Source organism: Rana temporaria, chromosome 4 (genome assembly GCF_905171775.1).
Source record: "Rana temporaria chromosome 4, aRanTem1.1, whole genome shotgun sequence".
In the NCBI taxonomy this organism is placed as follows: Eukaryota; Metazoa; Chordata; class Amphibia; order Anura; family Ranidae; genus Rana; species Rana temporaria.
The window spans coordinates 214,667,168-214,689,597 of record NC_053492.1 but is presented as its reverse complement, the minus strand read 5'-3'; the positions used below and the strand labels follow the sequence as shown (position 1 = coordinate 214,689,597).

Here is a 22,430-nt window from a genome sequence, read left to right as displayed (position 1 = left end):
AGGCTCATGCTGTATGCTTTTGTCTGGTTTTCAGTCAAATCTTATAGTGATAAAAGCTATACAGCTGCGTTCAGATCAATAAAGAAAAAACAGTAAACAAATAAAAATGCAGCATCTTTTATACCCTTATACAAAGGAAAAAGGATTGAAACTTTTGAAAAACAACCTGTTTCGTTTGCATCCTATAAAAATATCACATAGAAATGCTGGAATAATAAAAACCCTCTTTAGAAAACAGATACCATTTTGGTACTGAGAGGGTTAAAACATGGAGCGTAATTGTGCACTAAATACAGAACATCATTAAAGCGGTAGTAAACTCCTCTTTTGAACTTGTACCTACAGGTAAGCCAATAATAAGCCTCACCTGTAGTCACAGTGAATATCTCCTAAATGTGCACCGTTTAGGAGGTTTTCAGATGTCACCAGCGCATGCACACTGCACTCTGAATGGGTGGCTAACTCGAGCGTGCTGTCCATTGAGGGTGCTGTGCCACCACCATGATTCCAGCGTGGATGTGCAGGGGTGACATAATCACATCACCCCCATTCAAATGGCCAGAGCCTGCAAACCCAGAAGGAAGACTGTGGGGGTTATTTATGAAAGGCAAATCCACTTTGCACTACTAGCGCACTGCAAATGCACTTGGAAGTGCTGTCGCTGTAGATCTGAGGGGAAGATCTGAAATGAGGGGAACCTCTGCTGATTTTATCATCCAATTATGTGCAAGCAAGCAATTTTCCTTGCATGTCCCCCTCAGATTTACAGCGACTGCACTTCCAAATGCACTTGTAGTGCAAAGTGGATTTGCCTTTCGTAAATAACTCCCTGTGTGGAGATGGAATACCTGTCAGTGGTGACATTGCACCACTGAAGGGATCTGTTTAATAAGTTAGTCTGTCATAAAGTGCTAGTACATTATGACATTAACCTACAGGGGGTCCAGGTCATACAGTGGGAGGATGAAGATGAAGGGGTTAATGCCAGGATATGGGAGGTGAGGACATTTATACACAGGTCACACAGAGAGACAGCAAAGCAATGAGATATACAGGAGAGGAAGGAGTGAAAGGTTTAAAAAAAAAACAATCTTAAAGCGGAGGTCCTGCGACAATTCATATTTTTTTTTGTCCATTAAATAATTTACCCCATTACACATGAATACTCACTGTTTAGGTTTTCAAAAACATCCGCTGTCCGATATTGGTCGCAAGGATACGTTTTAAAAATTGCAGAAGGCCGTTTCCATTTTGCTTGTGGGCAAGTGAAGCCCACAAGCACCTATTTCCTGGATGCAGTGAATGCTTATTTTCCAGCATTAAGTGCTCAATCGTTTGAGAGCTGGTTCTCAATTTTTCAGACAATAAAAGTTCTTGTCGGAAATTCGGATTGTTTGTATGCAATTCCGACGCACAAAAATCCTACGCATGCTCGGAATCATTGAAGGGGCCCAGAGATGCAGGGTGCTGTGTAGTGTAAAGGGGTCCAGTGATGCAGGGTGCTGTGTAATGTAAAGGGGTCCAGAGGTGCAGGGTGCTGTGTAATGTAAAGGGGTCCAGAGGTGCAGAGTGCTGTGCAATGTAAAGGGGTCCAGAGGTGCGGTGCTGTGCAATGTAAAGGGGTCCAGTGATGCAGGGTGCTGTGTAATGTAAAGGGGTCCAGTGATGCAGGGTGCTGTGTAATGTAAAGGGGTCCAGAGGTGCAGGGTGCTGTGTAATGTAAAGGGATCCAGAGGTGCAGGGTGCTGTGTAATGTAAAGGGGTCCAGAGGTGCAGGGTGCTGTGTAATGTAAAGGGATCCAGAGGTGCAGGGTGCTGTGTAATGTAAAGGGGTCCAGAGGTGCAGGGTGCTGTGTAATGTAAATGGGTCCAGAGGTGCAGGGTGCTGTGTAATGTAAAGGGGCCCAGAGGTGCAGGGTGCTGTGTAATGTAAAGGGGTCCAGTGGTACAGGGTGCTGTGTAATGTAAAGGGGTCCAGTGATGCAGGGTGCTGTGTAATGTAAAGGGGTCCAGTGGTGCAGTTGTGGAGAGGGGGGTACACAGCAGTGACAAAGAGAAATTGAAGGATGCAGAGGTATGCAGGGAGCACAGTGGGGTGTTTTTACATTTTAAGGTGGTGGCAGATATAGGATCCGCCCAGAGTGCCAAATGCTCTAGGTACGCCCCTGGTGGTACCCTTTCCTAGCTCCATCCAGATTGGAAAGTGTAAAGTTTGGAGTTGCCCTTTAAGCTATATCATTAAACAATGCATCCAGTAGGATGTGTAATCTGTATGGGGTATAATGTGTGTGCCCATAGTGTCATATCAGATCTCCATCAGAATGCATAGCGAGCAGCCATTCTCTATAAGATGGGTCATGTGTCATCCCTGCAGGACATGAATAAACAGGAGTACATTTCTACTTCTCCATAGCTATGGGGGAATGACTGCTCTCCATACAAGTAGTGCTGGCGTGGTGTCCTCCTTCCATTTATAGACAGAAGCCTTGTATGGTGTCCATACACATGGCAATTTTCAGGCAGCCCTCCACCAACCCGACACTTTTCACTAGAACGTTTGGTGACAGGTTGAATCATTTTTGTGGCTTACATTTCCTAACCATTGCTATGTGTACTGCCTGCTTTCTGAAGAGGGTTAGGTTTACTTCCTCTTTTTAGTTCTGTGAAAGCAGTCTTTATCTTTCTTTTCAATTTTTTTTCTTCATAGTGTTTCTAGGATTACTTAGGAGTATAATGCCCAGTCACACCAGAAGCACAAATTACCGCCAGCTGCTGGTGTGCTCTGTGAAGGTGCCATGCGTTGGTTAGAACACATTGTACTACTTACATTTTTTAATGCAACTTGAAATGACACAAAAAGACATTTCCTTCATCTGTATGCTTTGCAGTACGTCACAGTGCATCATAGTACATCACAGCAGGCTGTGCTGTGTAAAAATGCAGCCTGTCTTCATTTTTTTTTTTTTTTAATAGGATAGCATAGGACATGAGCAGAATTGCCTTGTCTATGCGTTTAGACTGTTGGGCAAGGCTGCCCAGTACAGCCCAATGCATATTGGGGTTGATTTACTAAAGGCAAATCCACTTTTCACTGAAAATGCACTTGTAACTGCAGTCGCTGTAGATCTGAGGGGAAGCTCTGAAATTAGGGGACGCTCTGCTGATTTTATCATCCAATCATGTGCATGTAAAAATGCTGTTTTTTTTGTTTTCTTTGCATGTCCCCCCCAGATCTACAGTGACTGCACTTCCAAGTGCACTTGTAAGGCGAAGTGGATTTGCCTTTCGTAAATAACCCCCTATAGTGTGTATGGGTTCTGAGTTATCAGGATACCCATCACAGGAAGCTTTGGCAGGTGTTAGGCTGCATTCACACCTAAAGGTGGGTATTTTGCATTTTGCAAATGCACTGTTAATGGCACCCTGAGCGCTGGTAGCAGGTGTGCACTTTGCGCACTACAAACGCACCAAAGTGGCAACTGAAAACCCAACTTTGTGACCAAAAAGCTTCTGGAGCTACTTTGGGGCATTTGTTGCGCATAGAGCAGCACATTTTCTGCCCTAGACGCGACATGCAGTAGCACGTGAAGAATGCGCACAAAATAGCGTACATGGAAACGCTTGTTCCTGTTATACTCAGGTGTGAATGGGGCCTTACCTATATTCCCATAATTGTAACAGTCCCTTCCATGCAAACTTGCATCTCCACAGGATAATTCTTTAAAAGTGGAAGCAGCTATCGCGAGCCTGCCTTCATTTCCCGTCCAAACTACTAATCACTGTCATACCCTCTCCTCCTGATATGTACCATCATTGCCTATCTATCACAGCTGTTAGCTTTCTCTGCCATCCATCTTTTTGTTCCCAGACACTTTATCAGGGGTCGGCAACCTTCGAAAGATGGAGATCTACTGGATTAGAACAACACTAATGAAGTCAAAGTTCACTGCTCTCCCCCCCCCCCCCCCCCAATTTTTTTTAGAACTAAAATAAAATAAGTATTACAAGAGAGTGCAGGCTTTAGGAGTGCGTTATGCAGAGAATGCTAGGTTCACCAGTGCATTATGCTCAGAATGCAGGGATCAGGAGTACGTTGTGGTCAGAATGCAGAGTTAATTAGCCAGATTCAGGTAGATGTGCCTAACTTTAGGCGGGCGTAGCGCATCTCATATACGCTACGCCGCCGTCAGTTAGAGAGGCAAGTACTGTATTCACAAATAACTTGCGTCCTAAATTACGGCGGCGTAGTGTAAATGGGCTGGCGTAATCACGCGTAATTCAAAGTAGGCTGTAGTGGGCGTGTTGTATGGTAATGAATCGTGACCCCACATAAATGACGCGCCTAACGAACGGCGTATGCTCAAAATCACGTCGCAAATAGTCAATGCTTTCGACGTAAACGTAACCTACGACCAGCCCCATTCTGAATCGGCTTACGCAAACGACGTAAACAACGTGAAATTCGATGGCTGTTCCGACGTCCATACTTAACATTGGCTGTGCCATCTTTTTGGTGATTTATCTTTACGCTTGCAAAACGCCTTACGTAAACGGCGTAGCTTACTGCAACGGGTGTATGTACGTTCGTAAATAGGCGTATCTTGCTTATTTACATATTCTCGCCGTAAATCGACGTACACGCCCCTAGCGGCCAGCGTAAATATGCAGCTAAGGTACGACGGCGTAGGAGACTTACGCCAGTCGTATCTTAGCAACAGAGAAGCGTATCTCAATTTGAGCATACGTTTAAAGATACGACGGCGCGGATTCGGACTTACGACGGCGTATCTACTGATACGCCGTCGTAAGTCTTTGTGAATCTGCCTAAATGAGTGCAATATGCTCAGAATGCAGAGTTAATGAGTGCAATATGCTCAAAATGCAGGGATCAGGAGTGCGTTGTGCTCAGAATGCAGGGATCAGGAGTGCGTTGTGCTCAGAATGCAGGGATCAGGAGTGCGTTGTGCTCAGAATGCAGGGATCAGGAGTGCGTTGCGCTCAGAATGCAGGGATCAGGAGTGCGTTGCGCTCAGAATGCAGGGATCAGGAGTGCGGTGTGCTCAGAATGCAGAGTTAATGAGTGCAATATGCTCAGAATGCAGGGATCAGGAGTGTATTAGACTCAGAATGCAGGGATCAGGAGTGCGTTTGCGCTCAGAATGCAGGGTTAATGAGTGCAATATGCTCAGAATGCAGGGATCAGGAGTGCGTTGCGCTCAGAATGCAGGGTTAATGAGTGCAATATGCTCAGAATGCAGGGATCAGGAGTGCGGTGTGCCCAGAATGCAGAGTTAATGAGTGCAATATGCTCAGAATGCAGGGATCAGGAGTGCGGTGTGCCCAGAATGCAGAGTTAATATGCTCAGAATGCAGGGATCAGGAGTGTATTAGACTCAGAATGCAGGGATCAGAGGGGTGGGGGTGACGTGAAGGGTGGTAGAGGACACGTCTTACCTTTTTTTTCTACAGCGGAGACCGGGAAGCAGCACAGAGGGTGGGAGCTGGCAGAGTCAATTTTCATATTAGCAAGCTGGTGCTAGCAACAAATCACTAGCAGTTTAACTTAAAAAGTTAATTTGTCTGGCTCCACCCCCTGCCATCAGCCCTGAGCTGTGCTTTCTCCTGGTCTATGCTGTTTACTGATAACACTGGCGGAGCAGGTTGAGGGCGGGAGGGAGAGAGAGCGACCGGGACATAGAAAGTGCGGAGGAGGGAGAGAGAGACCTGGATGGGACGGCGTAGTGGAGCTGGCTTGGAGGAAAGGCACTTAGAAGGTGGGGTCGGCGGCGCAGGAACCTGTTCACGGTCCACCTGTTACCTGCAGGCGGTCGACAGGTGGACCGCAATCGATGGGTTGCCGACCCCCACACTATACGAAAGAACACATTCCAAACACCCCTGAGGCCTGGTTCACACCTATGCGTTTTTTGCAGAAACGCACTACAGTCCATGTAAAATGGTTTCCTATGGAGTACTTCATATTCCCATCGCACACGTTCCTGGTAAAGCTCTCATGGGATTGGGTGCTATAGCAACAAACAGCTGGGAACGGTGTTACATGCCTGACGAAGGGGTCCTACGTGACCACGAAACGTTTCACTACTCTTTTGATGTGATCATGCATTAAACAATTTGCTTGGACATTTCCTTGTTGATCGATGGTGTGCTGGCAAACATTTCCTTATGGTTTCCTGTGGGACACATTCACATCTATACTTTTTTCTGCTGCTGTGTTTTTGGAAAGGTCAGGGACTTTTTTTTTAAATGCAAAACAATGCGTTTTTGGTTCAACAGACCTCAATGGAGAAGCTGCAGAAAAGCATGTAGTGCGATCTTACCGCAAATTGTGTTTTTTAATCTGCCCAACAACAAATTGGTCAAAAAAAACCACAAAGGCATAAAAGATTCAAGACGCATCAAAAAACGTGTAAAAGAATTGTGTGCAAAAATGTAAAAGCACTGCAGAACGGATCAAATCAAACTGCATGGGTGTGAACTAGGCCTCAAAGCGGTATTAAACCCAGAAACAAACATTCATTATATTTCAGAATACCAATTCTAAGATGTGATGGCTGCATTTTTTTTTTTTAGGCTTTCTTTCTTTTATTTTCACCTGGTGATCCAGCCAGTGAGTCTGTTGTTTTTCAAAAGAACAAGCTATCCTACAAATGTTGCAGTCAGTGTTGAGACAAACCATTTACCACTGACCGGTGCGTACAATGATCAGCTTTTATGTATTATTTTTCTATTATTATGTATTTATGTAAAATCTTTATTCCAAGAGGAAACAAACTATTTGCTGTAACTGCATTGTGAGCTGGCGTTTGGCTTGCGTTTGTTAGTGTATCTACATCTAACACTCCCCTCCCCCAGACTGACAATGCTGCTGTCCAAATGTTCCCCCCTGTGCTCCTTCATCCAGAGTGGAGGCACTCTAATACAGGAGGTGTGTTACTGGCTACATCACTGTGTGAAAACGGAAGGAAAAAACCCTAAAAAAAAGAAAACGGATGCAGCCTTCACATTTAATGATTGGTAATCTGCAATATATTACATTTTTGGATTTGGGTTTAAACACTTGTCAACCGCACTATAGTCGGATGATAGCTACAGTGCGGTCGTCCAGTTCTGGGAGGGCGTCCTAGGACATCCTCCCGTGATCGTGCCCACTGCGGCATGCTCTGTGATCTCTGTGTCCCTAGGACACAGCTGTTCACAAATCGGGGTAAAGGGCCAATCACAGCGCCCCTTTAACACATGATAAGCTGTGTCCAATTACAGCAGATCACAGTGTAAACACAAGCCAGTTATTGCCATTTCTTTCCTCACGCTGACAGCAGCTTGTGTGAAAAGGGCATCTATACTGATAATTAGGGTACTGATTCTCAGTGTCCTGATTATTAGTGCAGTCCCAACAGGGCTGCCTCTCATTGCCCACCAGTGCTGCCAGTGCTTATTTTAGCTACAAAAAAAAACAGTGGTGATTAAATCAATTGCGTGGGCGTGCAATTAGGAATGAATAACATCTCCACACATCAATAGCGGGTGTGGGAATGCATATGATTTACTCACAATCCCGCACCCACATAAATGTGAACCACGCTTAACAATTTATAGGTAGTTACAGCAAACAGTTTTTGTTCCTTTTGGGATAAAGGTTTTACATGAATAAATTAAAGCTGATCATTATAAACACCCCTGTCAGTGGTAATGGTTTGTCTCATCCCTCTAACTGCTATGTCTACAGGAGAGCTTATTCTGTTGGAAAACAACAGACTTACTGGCAGGAACACCAGGAGAAAATAAGGGAAGGAAAGTCTATAGAAGAAAGCTAAAGCAGAGGACTGCAATATAATAAATGTTTTCTTTTGAGACTCCTTTCACACTTGTGTGACTTGGTATCTGACGTGTTAGACTCAATGGGGGTTATTTACGAAAGGCAAATCCACTTTGCACTGCAAGTGCACTTGAAAGTGCAGTGACTGTAGATCTGAGGGGGACATGCAAGGAAAATAAAAATAAAAACATTTTAGCTTGCACATGATTGGATGATAAAATCAGCAGGGCTTCCCCTAATTTCAGATCTTCCTTTTAGATCTACAGCGACTGCACTTCCAAGTGCACTTGTAGTGCAAAGTGGATTTGCCTTTAGTAAATAACCCCCCAAGTCACATGACATGTGAAATTCAATGTATTTCTATGAGGGCCGTTCCTACTGACACTACAGAAGTCGCTGTGACTTCAGAAAAGGTTCCTGCACTACTTTGGTCTGACTTGTGATGTAACTTTGATCCAGAGAATTTAAGTCAGATCAAAGCTGCACTGTAAAGTTACAATGCAAGTCACACGACTTTGTTGTCCCACAAGTGTGAAAGGAACCTAATACTGCTTTAATGTTACTTTTACACACAATGTTTGCCATACGATGTTATAGAACTATATATATAAAGCTGAACTCTTAGCAAACAGGCAGCAGCCAGGGTTAAAGTGGTTGTAAAGGTTCATGTTTTTTCACCTTAATGCATCCTATGGTATATAAAAACTAGCAAATGTAAAGCACTTGCCGACAATCAGTGAGGTCTTCTGAATCATCGTGATGAAGTGGATAAGTGCTCTCCCTTTGATTCCAGATCTGAAAGCACTCTTTGAACTGCCCCCTTTCCAGCTCATGTCACAGGAGAGTCATTTACACAGAAGACTATGCTGGAGCTGGTATTGACTTAATCAGCTTGACAAAGAAAATCTGTTCTGCAGGATTTCAATTAAAGCCCAACAGCGGGCAAAAAGCGGGTTTTTCCTTGCAGTGTGGCTGTGCCCGCACTGCAAGGGTTAGTTGCTCCTTTTGTCTAGAGCAGGGGTCTCTGAACTTTCTGAACAAAGGGCCAGTTTACTCTCATTGAGGCTTTAGGTGGGCCAGACAGTGGCCAGTAGGATTAGAAAGTGCACTGAGAGTAAACAGTGCTCTATTATTGGTTTTAGTGTAGGGAATAGTGCACTATTGTTGGCATCAGTGAGAGGAACGGTGCCCCATTGTTGGTATTCAAGGTAGAATGGTGCCCCCTCATTGGTGTCATTGAATAGCATGGTGCCCCAAGGGCCGGATAAAGGCAAGCAAAGGGCCACAGTTTGGAAACCATTGGTCTAGAGCAGGGGTCTCCAAACTGCGGCCCAAGTGCCGCATGTGGCCCTATGCTAGCCTTTATCCGGCCCTTGGCTTAGTATTGCTCCCAATGATATGAGGCACTAGTCCTCCCAATGACACCAACAATGGGGCTCTATTTCTTCCACTAATAGCAATGATGGAGCACTATTCCTCCTCCTACTGCCCACCAACACTGGGGCCATGTTTATTCTCACTGATGCTCGGCCCTGGGGCATTTTCTACCCCCATTGGTCAGAATCCGGCCCCCCTGAAGTCTCAAAGACAGTAAACTGGCCCTTTGCTTGAAAAGTATGGAGACCCCTGGTCTAGAGGGTAGAAAGTAGGAGAAACGGCGCTCCCCACAATCCAGTGGAGGACTGTTCCTGAAATCCCCACATCCATAGCAGGTCTATGGAGCCTACTGTGGGCCTAATGATGTCAGGACTTCAGACTGCTAGAGCGTGGGGGTGCAGGAGCTACAGGGACCGATCTTCTCTGGGTAGGATCAGGTAAGTATATCTTGCCTTCAGATCTCCCCTAGACAAAAACTGGCCCTTAAACCTTGCAGTGCGGGCACAGCCCCACTGCAAGGGGAAACTTTTTTTTTGCCCAGAGTTTAGGTTTAAGAAAATCACAGTGTACAGAAAATGCTTGTGTGATCCTTAGGGCTTGTTCACATTTGCGTCAGGCCCATGCTTCCCCTCAGAAAAGGGATCTGCATTGGACTGCTTTTAAGAAGGCAATGTTGGATGGCAGTCTAGTAAATTTTTGGCACACAAACGGTCTGTTGTCTAATTTGTGTATCGTCAGTATACAAGTCCATTAGAGCTTCACGATTCTGGGAAAATTGAAAATCGCGATTCTTTTGCTTAGAATACAGATCGCGATTCTCTCACGATTCTCAAAAAATCTCTCAGTCCTCCCTGTCACCATAGTTAAACTCATATGTAGGTATATATATTGTACAGTGATGAAAATAAGTATTTGAACACCCTGCTATTTTGCAAGTTCTCCCACTTGGAAATCATGGAGGGGTCTGAAATTGTTATCGTAGGTGCATGTCCACTGTGAGAGACATAATCAAAAAAAAAAATCCAGAAATCACAATGTATGATTTTTTTAACTATTTATTTGTATGATACAGCTGCAAATAAGTATTTGAACACCTGAGAAAATCAATGTTAATATTTGGTACAGTAGCCTTTGTTTGCAATTACAGAGGTCAAACGTTTCTTGTAGTTTTTCACCAGGTTTGCACACACTGGAGGAGGGATTTTGGCCCACTCCTCCACACAGATCTTCTCTAGATCAGTCAGGTTTCTGGGCTGTCGCTGAGAAACACGGAGTTTGAGCTCCCTCCAAAGATTCTCTATTGGGTTTAGGTCTGGAAACTGGCTAGGCCACGCCAGAACCTTGATATGCTTCTTACAGAGCCACTCCTTGGTTATCCTGGCTGTGTGCTTCGGGTCATTGTCATGTTGGAAGACCCAGCCTCGACCCATCTTCAAAGCTCTAACTGAGGGAAGGAGGTTGTTGCCCAAAATCTCGCAATACATGGCCCCGGTCATCCTCTCCTTAATACAGTGCAGTCGCCCTGTCCCATGTGCAGAAAAACACCCCCAATGCATGATGCTACCACCCCCATGCTTCACAGTAGGGATGGTGTTCTTGGGATGGTACTCATCATTCTTCTTCCTCCAAACACGATTAGTGGAATTATGACCAAAAAGTTCTATTTTGGTCTCATCTGACCACATGACTTTCTCCCATGACTCCTCTGGATCATCCAAATGGTCATTGGCAAACTTAAGACGGGCCTTGACATGTGCTGGTTTAAGCAGGGGAACCTTCCGTGCCATGCATGATTTCAAACCATGACGTCTTAGTGTATTACCAACAGTAACCTTGGAAACGGTGGTCCCAGCTCTTTTCAGGTCATTGACCAGCTCCTCCCGTGTAGTCCTGGGCTGATTTCTCACCTTTCTTAGGATCATTTTGCATGGAGCCCCAGTCCGAGGGAGATTGACAGTCATGTTTAGCTTCTTCCATTTTCTAATGATTGCTCCAACAGTGGACCTTTTTTCACCAAGCTGCTTGGCAATTTCCCCGTAGCCCTTTCCAGCCTTGTGGAGGTGTACAATTTTGTCTCTAGTGTCTTTGGACAGCTCTTTGGTCTTGGCCATGTTAGTAGTTGGATTCTTACTGATTGTATGGGGTGGACAGGTGTCTTTATGCAGCTAATGACCTCAAACAGGTGCATCTAATTTAGGATAATAAATGGAGTGGAGGTGGACATTTTAAAGGCAGACTAACATGTCTTTGAGGGTCAGAATTCTAGCTGATAGACAGGTGTTCAAATACTTATTTGCAGCTGTATCATACAAATAAATAGTTAAAAAATCATAAATTGTGATTTCTGGATTTTTTTGGGGGATTATGTCTCTCACAGTGGACATGCACCTACGATGACAATTTCAGACCCCTCCATGATTTCCAAGTGGGAGAACTTGCAAAATAGCAGGGTGTTCAAATACTTATTTTCCTCACTGTATGTGTGTGTGTGTGTATATATATATATATATATATATATATATATATATACACACACATATACTATATATATATAATATCACTCCCCAGCAGGTCCAGAGCCGCGTTCAGGTACATGTCAATCTTATGGACTCTGTTCTGGATCATCCTGAATGTCAGCTGTCTGCTCACCACACATCTGCTAGACCGAGCTCCCTTCCACACACAGGCCGACACCTCTTCTCATCCTTACGGCCGGTTGGGCTCTCCGCTACGGCTTACGGGCATAACAATACAGTCCGAGCAATCCCTGAGTGCCCTGCCAGGGATGACATCATCATTACGGGACAACTGCACATGGGCGCCCACCCCTCCACTGTACACAAGTGATAGGGTGGCCTGAGGGGAGGACACGCCCAGTGATTGAGGTCACTCGCTTACTGCACAGGAGGGATTGGGCTGCCTGAGGGAGACACACTCTCTGCTGAATGACGTCAGTTCCAGCTGCTGACGTACATCCCGAGAAAAAAATAATAATCTAGGTAATCCAGGCCGGAGATCGTGCGGGGGGCTGTGTGAATCGAGATAGCGATTAGTTTAAGATTAATCGTGCAGCTCTAAAATCCGTCAGTACAAACACGCATGCTCGGAATCAGTGCTCACCAAACACGAAATTAGCAGAAGGGGCCCAAAGGGTGGCGCTCAAGAACTGAAATTCCTCATAGTATGTCACTACGTTCGTGTTTCTTGGCCGACAGTTGTGTATCGTTATTATGCAAGACAAGTTCCTGGCACACGCCCTTTGGACAAAAATCAGACGCTTGGTTGGCCAACAATTGGATTATGTGTACGACGCTAAAGATTGAGAACCGATCGATTACTGCTGATCGCTCGGTTCTCACAGCTCCCCTAGCAGAGAGTTTTTTCTTTAAAACCTGTGGTGTGTGAACACACTCCAAAAACTACAACCGGTAAAAAAAAAAATGCACATCAAATAGTGAAACACAAAAAGTGCACTTAGGGTGTACATAGGGTCCTCCTCCCAAGAGAAGGGTCCTTTGCCCTGATCCCCCGGGGCATTAGGCTCCAGACATGGACTAGGGTACTTCACATGGTCCATCTGGCTGAAACCAGACATACCCCGTTCTCTGGGTGGTCTGCCGAAACAGACCACCCCAAGTACTAGCTGGGGCTCCCCCTAAGGGAGACCCCATGAGAGAGAGTGAACCAAACCAGAAGACCATGTCCACCCCCTCCCAAGACGTTCAGGGCAGGCCCGAGGACCTACACACTACTAATCAATCGTGAAACGTGTACAAACTCAACAACAAAAAAAATATATAAAGTGAAGGACAGAACAAACAACATAAAGGTGGGGAAAAGGGAAGTGGAGAGGGTGCAAGGTGCCATTGTGTAATACAATGACCAGCCTTCTGGCCAGGAATAAAAATTCCTCTGGTCCTGTCCAAAAGGCCCGGCCCAGGAGGCAGGTATGAAAAAAGTGTGATGGTGCAGTGACCTAGGTGCCAGCAAATCTCAAAGTGAGCCCCCACTCACGGTGAGAATCACTGCACCCCTGAGATGCCACTCCAGGGGCACATACACCACAGGCTTCTTTCAGGACCCGGCCTTTGGCCAGACCAGTGCTTCTCTATCCCTACCAGGAGGTAACCCTTCCAGCTTTCTTGGGGGGAACCTAATGCCAGCCCTCAGTTAGCATTGAGCAGTCTGGGTTCGGTTCCCACCGATACTAACCTTCCAGGTTACCATTACACCAAGTGGATTTGCACAGCCACCCCTAACCTACCACCATAGGTCAGGGACAGTAGCACAGCGCCACCACTTGGCTATTAGTCAGCAGCTCTCTGCTCTGCCCCCCCTCGCTCCAGTGAGGAGCAGCCTCTCAGTGGCTCGCTGAGCTGGGTGCCGGTCCAGGCATGTGGGCAGATCCCGACTCCATTGTCACAATTTTGCCTGAGCCTGGACTGGCTTTGTGACGTCAGTGTCCTTCAGTCTGCTCTCTGCTGAAAACGGGTCACAGGAGTGCAGAATGAACTGCACTCCTGTGATCCACAGAAGAAGTCCAGCCAAACGAGCTTTGCTTGTACTTCTCCTTTAATGACTACATGACTAGGTGTAATGGGAGTATTTTATATCTGTCTACACTTCTGCTTACAATAGACTCCTGGTTTTGTAAGGTTGTGCCATCTATTTCACAAGCTACTAAAGTGTACACTGGTATTAGCAAAGGTTTCAACTTAAGCCATCTTCCTCCAGCTACTTGTGTGAACAGAATTGCTTAAAACAGCAACTCTTAGATAACGTGGTGTTCCCAGTACATCATGTATTGATAAATACCCCCAATTTAGTAAATACATTGATGAAATAAGCTATTCAGGTATATCTTTATCTTTTGAAATAGAGTCTGCAGGTATATTAATTTTTTTGCATTGATTTCAACATTTCTTTTTTTTTCTTTTAATTTTTAGATTGCAATCATGGAGACCTTGGACAAAGCTGTAAATGGATATATAGATAATTTACTGGGACCAAGAGGTGAGAAGTGTACAGTATTTCAAAATGTCATGTGTGATCACATTAGATGTGTGCTGAAACCAAGAACAAGAATGTCATTATTTCCGCTTACCAGTCCTTAGATCAGGAGTGTCAAACTCAATTTCATTGTGGGCCGCATCAGCATTAGCATTGCCCTCAAAAGGGCCGGTTGTATCTGTAAGACTAGATGTCCAGGGCATCCCCTTCCCTTACATTAGATGTCAAGAGCCACCCCACCATCAGAAGCTGAGTCCCACACTCTCCCTTACATCACAGTTCACCCCCCTTTCCTTATGCTGCTGCTGGGAAGAAACTGGTTGCATTGCTTGAAAGCAGAAAGTAAGGGTCTGGAGGAGGACCAGAGGAGAGGTGCGAGGGCCACATGAAATAGCCTGGAGGGCCGGATTCGGCCCGCGGGCCTTGTGTTTGACACCTGTGCCTTAGGTGCTGCAGTAATTTAGATATCGCCGGTATGTCCGCCGGTCTACACTGAGGGAGATGACATTTTCCCTCGGCGTGTCTTCCGGGTATCGCCGCTCCAGAGCTGTGAGTGGCTGGAGCCGCAATGTCGTCACGCACGCGTATGCGCGCGGGAGACTTCTTTGCCGGCAAGGTCCTTCTTATTGCCACCTTCTCTCACTACTTGCACTACTGCTGCCTGTCAAAACTGTGTCAGTCCCAGGGAAAGCAGTGGGGTTGACTTAAAGGAGTTCTCTGACCTAAAACTTTTAACCCCCGCTGTGCCCGGGCTGTAAAACTATACAAAATAAACTTTCACTTACCTGCCTACGATCCCCCGTTGTTCCGATATCGCCGTCCCGTTCTCCGGTCCCGGTCTCTTCCGCTTCCTGCGTGTCGGTGACTCACAGTGCGCTCAGCCTATCAGCGGCCGCGACGGGACATTGCCGTCACCGACACCGTCACCGACACACAGGAAGCGGAAGAGACCAGGACCGGAGAACGGGACGGCGATATCGGAACAACGGGGGATTGTAGGCAGGTAAGTGAGAGTTTATTTTGTATAGTTTTACAGCCCGGGCACAGCGGGGGTTAAAAGTTTTAGGTCAGAGAACTCCTTTAATAAAGACTAATAGGCTGTTCACTTTGCAGGGAAGTTACCCTTTGCAGGGGGATTTGCCCCAGAACTTAGTGAATGAGGTAAAGCTCCACTAACTTCCACCACCCAATCATGTGCAAGTACAAATGCTATTTTTATTTACCTTGCACGTGATTGGGTATTCTTTGCACAGTAAAACTTTACTGCATTCAATTCCATTGCAATGTGCACAACCTACAGTGTGTGCCTTTAGTAACTCAACCCCAGTGAGTAGTCTGGTAATAGCAATGCTGGGCTTGAGCTTCATGTTGCTGGTGTAAAGGGATTTTTTTTTTTCCAGACAGGACCCTTTTCTGACTTAACCACTAGAGTACCGGGCCATCGTCAAATGACGGCTCCACGGTGACTCTGAATATTCAACAGGACGTCATTTGACATCCTGTATTCTTGCGGCCACTGGGGGGCGCGCGAGCGCGCCGACGGGGGCGCGCGAGCACGCCGATGGCGGCGCGCGCGCGCCCGACGCGTCCCCGAGATGCCGATGCGCGTGCCTGGCGGTCGCGATGTCCGCCAGGCACTCGGAATCGGCGGCTACAGGGACAAGACGTGGAGCTCTGTGTGTAAACACAGAGCTCCACGTCCTGTCAGGGGAGAGAGGAGACCGATCTGTGTCCCTTGTACATAGGGACATAGATCGGTCACCTCCCCCAGTCACCCCCCTTCCCCCACAGTTAGAACACAATTCAGGTATACATATTAACCCCTCCCTCACCCCCTAGTGTTAACCCCTTGAATGCCAGTCACATTTATACAGTAATTAGTGCATATTTATCGCATTAATCGCTGTATAAATGTGAATGGCGCCAAAAACGTGTCAAAAGTGTCCGATGTGTTCGCCGCAATGTCACGGTGACAGTAAAAAAATCGCAAATCGCCGCCAATACTAGTAAAAAAATTAATAAAATAAAAATGCCATAAATCTATCAGCTATTTTGTAAACGCTATAACTTTTGCGCAAACCAATCAATATATGATCATTGCGATTTTTTTTACCAAAAATATGTAGAAGAATACATATCGGCCTAAACTGAGGAAAAAAAACGTTTTTTTTAAAAAAAATTGTGATATTTATTAAATAAAAAAGTAAAAAATAGTGTTTTTTTTTTAAATTGTCACTCTTCTTTTGTTTATAGCGCAAAAAATAAAAACCGCAGAGGTGATCAAATACCACCAAAAGAAAGCTCTATTTGTGGGAACAAAATGATAAAAAAATTGTTTGGGTACAGTGTAGCACGACCGCGCAATTGTCATTCAAAGTGCGACAGTGCTGAAAGCTGAAAATTGGCTTGGGCAGGAAGGGGCGTAAGTGCCCGGTATGGAAGTGGTTAATCTTCAGGGAGAAGTACGTTTTAGTTTTGTATGTTTTAACCACTTAACCCCCGGACCATATTGATGGTCAAAGACCAGAGCACTTTTTGCGATTCGGCACTGCGTCGCTTTAACTGACAATTGCGCGGTCGTGCGACGTAGCTCCCAAACAAAATTGGCGTCCTTTTTTTCCCACAAACAGAGATTTCTTTTGGTGGTATTTGATCACTTCTGCGGTTTTTAGTTTTTGCGCTATAAACAAAAATAGAGCGACAATTTAAAAAAAATGAATATTTTTTACTTTTTGCTATAATAAATATCCCCCAAAAATATATATAAAAAAAAATGTTTTTCCTCAGTTTAGGCCGATACGTATTCTACATATTTTTCGTAAAAAAATTCGCAATAAACGTTTATTGATTGGTTTGCGCAAAAGTTATAGCGTTTACAAAATAGGGGGTAGTTTTATGGCATTTTTATTAATATTTTTTTTTACTAGTAATTGCGGCGATCAGCGTTTTTTTTTTTCCGGTACTGCGACATTATGGCGGACACTTTTGACACATTTTTGGGACCATTGGCATTTTTATAGCGATCAGTGCTATAAAAATGCATTGGATTACTATAAAAATGCCACTGGCAGGGAAGGGGTTAACACTCGGGGGCGGGGAAGGGGTTAAGTATGTTCCCTGGGTGTGTTCTAACTGTAGGGGGGGTGGACTCACTAGGGGAAATGACTGATCGGTGTTCATACATTGTATGAACAGACGGTCAGGCATTTCTCCCCTGACAGGACCGGGAGCTGTGTGTTTACACACACAGCTCCCAGTCCTCGCTCTGTAACGAGCAATCGTGGGTGCCCGGCGGCGATCGCGCCAGCCGGGCACGTGTGTGGGAGTCAGGGACGAGCCCCTAGTGGCTGCTTAGAGAGCCATCGTTATTGTATGGGCTCTCGCGCAGGGGAGCCGACCTGCCGTCGTAGAACTGCGGCGGCTGGTCGGCAAGTAGTTAATACAGAGGATTAAAGTAACATTAAATCCAAAACAAAAATGAAAAATGAAGCTTCCTAATTATTAGATGTGGGGACTGCATCAGTTTTCTTTTTTTAGGCTTTTTTCCCTTGTGTTGTCACCTGGTGATCTGACCAGTAATACACCTCCTGTATTGGTGAGACACAATCCTGGAGGAATGAGAACGGGAGTCACAGCAGACAGCAGCATTGTGTGGGTGGGAGGGAGGAGTGTTGTATCGGCTAGTATACTAGATGTACTAGCAGAGTTAAATACACTAACAAATTGAATCAAAATTGTTCATTGTCAGCGCCACGCTAGTGTTAAATGGTTTGTCTCATCTCTGTACAATCTGTTGAAAGCTTGTTCTGTTGAAAAACAACATACTTTCTAGCTGGATCATCCAAGGAAAATGGAAAAAAAACAAACAAAACAAATGCAGCCACCACATCTAATGCCTCATACACACAGTTTTCCGGAAAAGAAAAGTGTGATGTGAGCTTTGTTTTTTTTCCTGCCAAGAAAAGATTTAGAGCAGCATTTAAATTTTCGTAACAGGAAATATTTATATCGGGGATCGCGGTCGTCTGTATGCAATTACGACGCAAAAAACAAAACGCTTAAGCTCAGAATCAAGCCGAAGAGCCGTACTGCCTATTGAACTTCATTGATCTCGTCTCATTGTACGTGTTGTACGTCACCGCGTTCTTGACGTTCAGAATTTCAGACAAGATTTGTGTGACCGTGTGTATGCAAGAAAAGTTTGAGCTGTTTTCCTGCTGAAAAAAAAACATGGTTTTCCTGTCGGAAAATCTGATCGTGTGTACAGGGCATAAGAATTGTTAATCTGCAATAGAATACATGTTTGCCTTTGGGTTTAATACCGCTTTAATACAAAGTACTCTTTAGCTTTTAATTAGTTGATGTTGGCTGTTGTGAATCAGCATATCATCTGCAGTGTTGATTTATGGAATTTGTTTATTGCATTTTGTTTTAGGAAATAATGTGACATTTAAAATCTTGTTCACTTCATATTCATATTTAAAGTGATCGTTAACCATAACCACAAAACTGCCTATGCAGATAAGGGGCATCCGTAGATAAAAACAAATTGTGCAGCTCTGACTAAAGTTGAATAGCATCCTTGCTATAGGTGTAAGTCATTTACATACCTTATGAAGCCTGACTGGAATACTCCCAGGACATTGTTAAGTGAGGCCTAGTCATCATTGCTCACCTCCTCCATCACAGGAGTGAGCTCTCAAATGCTGAGCTCAGAGCTACTGCATTAGGGGAAAGAGAGTATGTGAGGGGGTTTAAATCCGAGAAATGCCCCATACAGAAGACCTGTTTTCCTGTTGGAAAAACTGCGATGAGAGCATTTCGTCGGGAATCCCCGACCGTGTGTATGTTCCACCTGACTGTTTCCCATAGGAAAACTGCCAGAAAAAAAAGAGAGCAGGATCTCTTTTTTCCCGCAAGGAAAAAATCCTAGCAGGAAAACCGTTTGTCTGTATGCTTTTCCGACTGGAAAAAAAACACACATGCTTGGAAACAATTCGATGCATGCTCGGAAGCATGGAACTTAATTTTGTCGGCTCGTCGTAGTGTTTTACATCACCGAGTTCTTGGCAGTCAAAAGTTCACCGGACTTTTGTGTGACCGCGTGTATGCAAGGCAGGCTTGAGAGGAATTCCCTCAGGAAAACCATTGTTTTTTTTCCGAAGGGAAAACTGCTTGTGTGTACATGGCATAAGAGCTTACTCCTGTGATGGTGGAGGTGAGCAGTGACAACTATGCCTCGCTTAGCAATGTCCTGGAAGAACTTAGCAATGTTCTGGAAGCACTAAGCAACGTCCTGGGAGTATTCCAGTCAGGCTTCATGAGGTATGTAAATGGCCTACACCTATAGAAAGGGTATTATTCATATTTAGTCAGAGCTGCACAGCTTGTTTTAATCTACAAACATCCCTTACCTGCATAGGCAGTTTTTTTGTAAAGATGAACTATCATTTGAAGCATCCACCGATACGATTTCCTGCGTGGAATGCAGAGGTGTTCCATGCATCCATGTTCAGGCTGTCCTGAACATGTTGGTAGATTTTTTTTATCTTCTGCCTGGGTGAAATGTTCTATTGATTAAAGCGACAAAACGCCCGTAGCAAACGCTCGTTGTCGCGCTAATCGCTTGAATCGAGCGCTTCCATTACTTTCTATGGAAAATAGAAACGCTCAAAAATGCCCAAACCGCCCGATTCGCGCGACAAAAAAGGGTCCGGAACTTGTTTTAGCTTCAGGCGTTGGGCGTCAGGCGTTTTGGAGTGGAGATGTGAACCATCTCCATAGGGAATAATGTATTTTTTCCCCTCCAGCGTTTTTGAGCGTCGCGCTTCAGGCGACAAAACGCTCAGGTGTGAATGCAGCCTTAATCAAAATATGGCAAGTCTAGTAATGTCATGAATGTTATCAATGTGCAGGTAATGACATCCACAGAATTCCAGATCAGATTTGCAGCTGGCTTTTAACATTTCTTCTTGGTCTCACAGTTTATGTTCCTTCTCTGCATAATCACACAAACTGCTAAATGATAGGAAGAGTTCTCATAGTGTGCTGATAATACGTATGTCCCCAGGAGTTCAAGAGACGATCATGCTTTCCACATAGAAGCATCTGCTCAGCTTGAACTTCATCAAGCCCCATTGCTTTTTCTTCTCTTAGGCCCTGTACACACGATCAGTCTAAACCGATGAGAACGGACTAAAGTTCAGTTTCATCGGTCCAAAACTGACCGTGTGTGGGCCCCATCAGTCCGTTATCCTTCGGTCCAAAAATTTAGAACTTGCTGTAAAATTGAACTGATGGACTGGTAACCGATAGGTCAAAACCGACAGTTAGTATGCAAAAGCATCGGTTCAAAACCCGCGTATGCTCAGAATCAAGTCGACGCATGCTTGGAAGCATTGAACTTTGTTTTTTTCAGCACGTCGTTGTGTTTTACGTCACCGCGTTGGACTCGATCGGTTTTTGAACTGATGGTGTGTAGGCGCGACGGACCATCAGTCAGCTTCATCGGTTAACCGATGAAACTGAACTTCAGTCCGTTTTCATCAGTTTGGACTGATCGTGTGTACAGGGCCTAAGTCTGCTGCTATGCAGAACTTTGATTCATTGACCCACTACTGCGATCGTAGAGCTATCATGCTGGCAAATAGTATTTTTCAAATTGCAACTAAGTTGTGCACTTAGTTCTGCTCTCCTGTAACCTGTTTTTAGCCGACACTGGCTAAAGCTTGCTGTCAGCTGACTTCACTCAGCTGGTCCAGACTCTGGATTAAACCCAACTTTAATGTGGGGATCCATCCAGATCCCTGGGCTGGCAGCAAGCTGCTGAGAGCCTGAGCTGACCGCTACAGCCCAGAGCTCCAGTGACCGCTTGGGGGGAGAGCAGAGAGCCGTTAACAGTCAGTCATGGCTCTGCTGAGAGTGGAGGGGGGAGAACTGAGCGATCAGTGGTGTTTGATCACTTGGTTCTCAGTCATAAAGGTGGTGGGGGACGGATGCAGCATCTAACCGATGCTTCATTCACCTAGGTAAATATAATAGTTTTTTATTTTCTATTTTTTTTATTCCCGAACTTCTCTTCTAATGCAATTTTGGCCTACAGTATATTCATTGAACAGAAAGGGAGCCCTGGCTGGAAAGCAGGTTTCACATACTATGCTGCTATACCTATATGGGGCAGCTTAGTGTGCTTTTGGTAAAGATACACTTACCCGTTAAAGGAAATTTATCTTGAAAGAAATACAGAGACTGTCATTGATGACCTCCTTCTGAAAATGCTAACTTCCTGGAGTACATGCAGATTTCTGACTCTTTCCAAGCATGTAGCAAGAACATGTACGCATGTTTGTTCTGGGTCTGTGACTTAGAAGTCATTGGATCAACTATTAGTCAGCAACTAACATTTTCAGAGAAATAGCCAGTATTGATGTCTGTGTATTTCTCTCAGCCCAGGTTTCTTTTTTGAGATTATTGTGTTAGAATGTGTTCACAGAGAATTGGGCTGAAGCAGGCCATACACGGTCGAATTTCTAACAAATTTTCTTTTCAAAATCAGAAAGTTCGTTTTTTTGGTGATCCGATGATCCCACCATTGATTTTCGAAATTCGGCCGACCAAACCTTCATGTTGCCGGGAATATTCTTTTCTTGCACATGCGCATTTTTTTTTTCTATTACGTTTCTCGCACAATTCTTCCATCATTGATCAGAAAATCGTTTGTTTTTCAAAAAATTTCCAACATGTCGGATTCCTCAAATTTGATTGCCGCACGAAAATCGGCTGTTGCTGCAGCCCACTAACGGTGCGAAATTCGTACGAAAATTCTTTGATACGATTTTCAAAAGAAAATTCTTTTGAAATTCGAACCGTGTATGGCCGCCTTAAGATTGATTAATGGCAGAATTATTCAAATGACTTAGACAAACGCATGATGCATAATCAAATAGGTATGTTTTATTATTTTATTATTACAAAACATGTGTACACCGGAAACCCAAACAAAGATTTGCATGTATGCACTGCCAAGAGCTGAGCTAATGTCTGGACTGGGTGACATTACGATGTCTCTTGGACTTTCCTCAAGTCATAAAATCATTTAATTAAAAAAAAAAAAAATACAAAGGATGTGGGTAAAAGGTGCCTCGCATTTGTCACATATTTTCAGTTTGTGAATACAGATATTTTGTCTTACATTCAACTTCGACTA

At 44.7% G+C, this 22,430-nt stretch overlaps 1 protein-coding gene across 2 annotated transcripts in view; it reads left to right on the top strand.

Annotated features, from left to right (window-relative positions):
* Positions 1-22,430, top strand: part of ELOVL5 (ELOVL fatty acid elongase 5) — a 91,800-nt gene that overhangs the window by 5,489 nt on the left and 63,881 nt on the right. For both annotated transcript variants that reach the window (XM_040349827.1, XM_040349826.1), the window contains exon 2: positions 14,161-14,227. In XM_040349827.1, coding sequence (XP_040205761.1) covers positions 14,170-14,227 — 58 coding nt within the window. In that variant the 5' untranslated portion in view covers positions 14,161-14,169. The remainder of the gene's footprint in view (positions 1-14,160; positions 14,228-22,430) is intronic.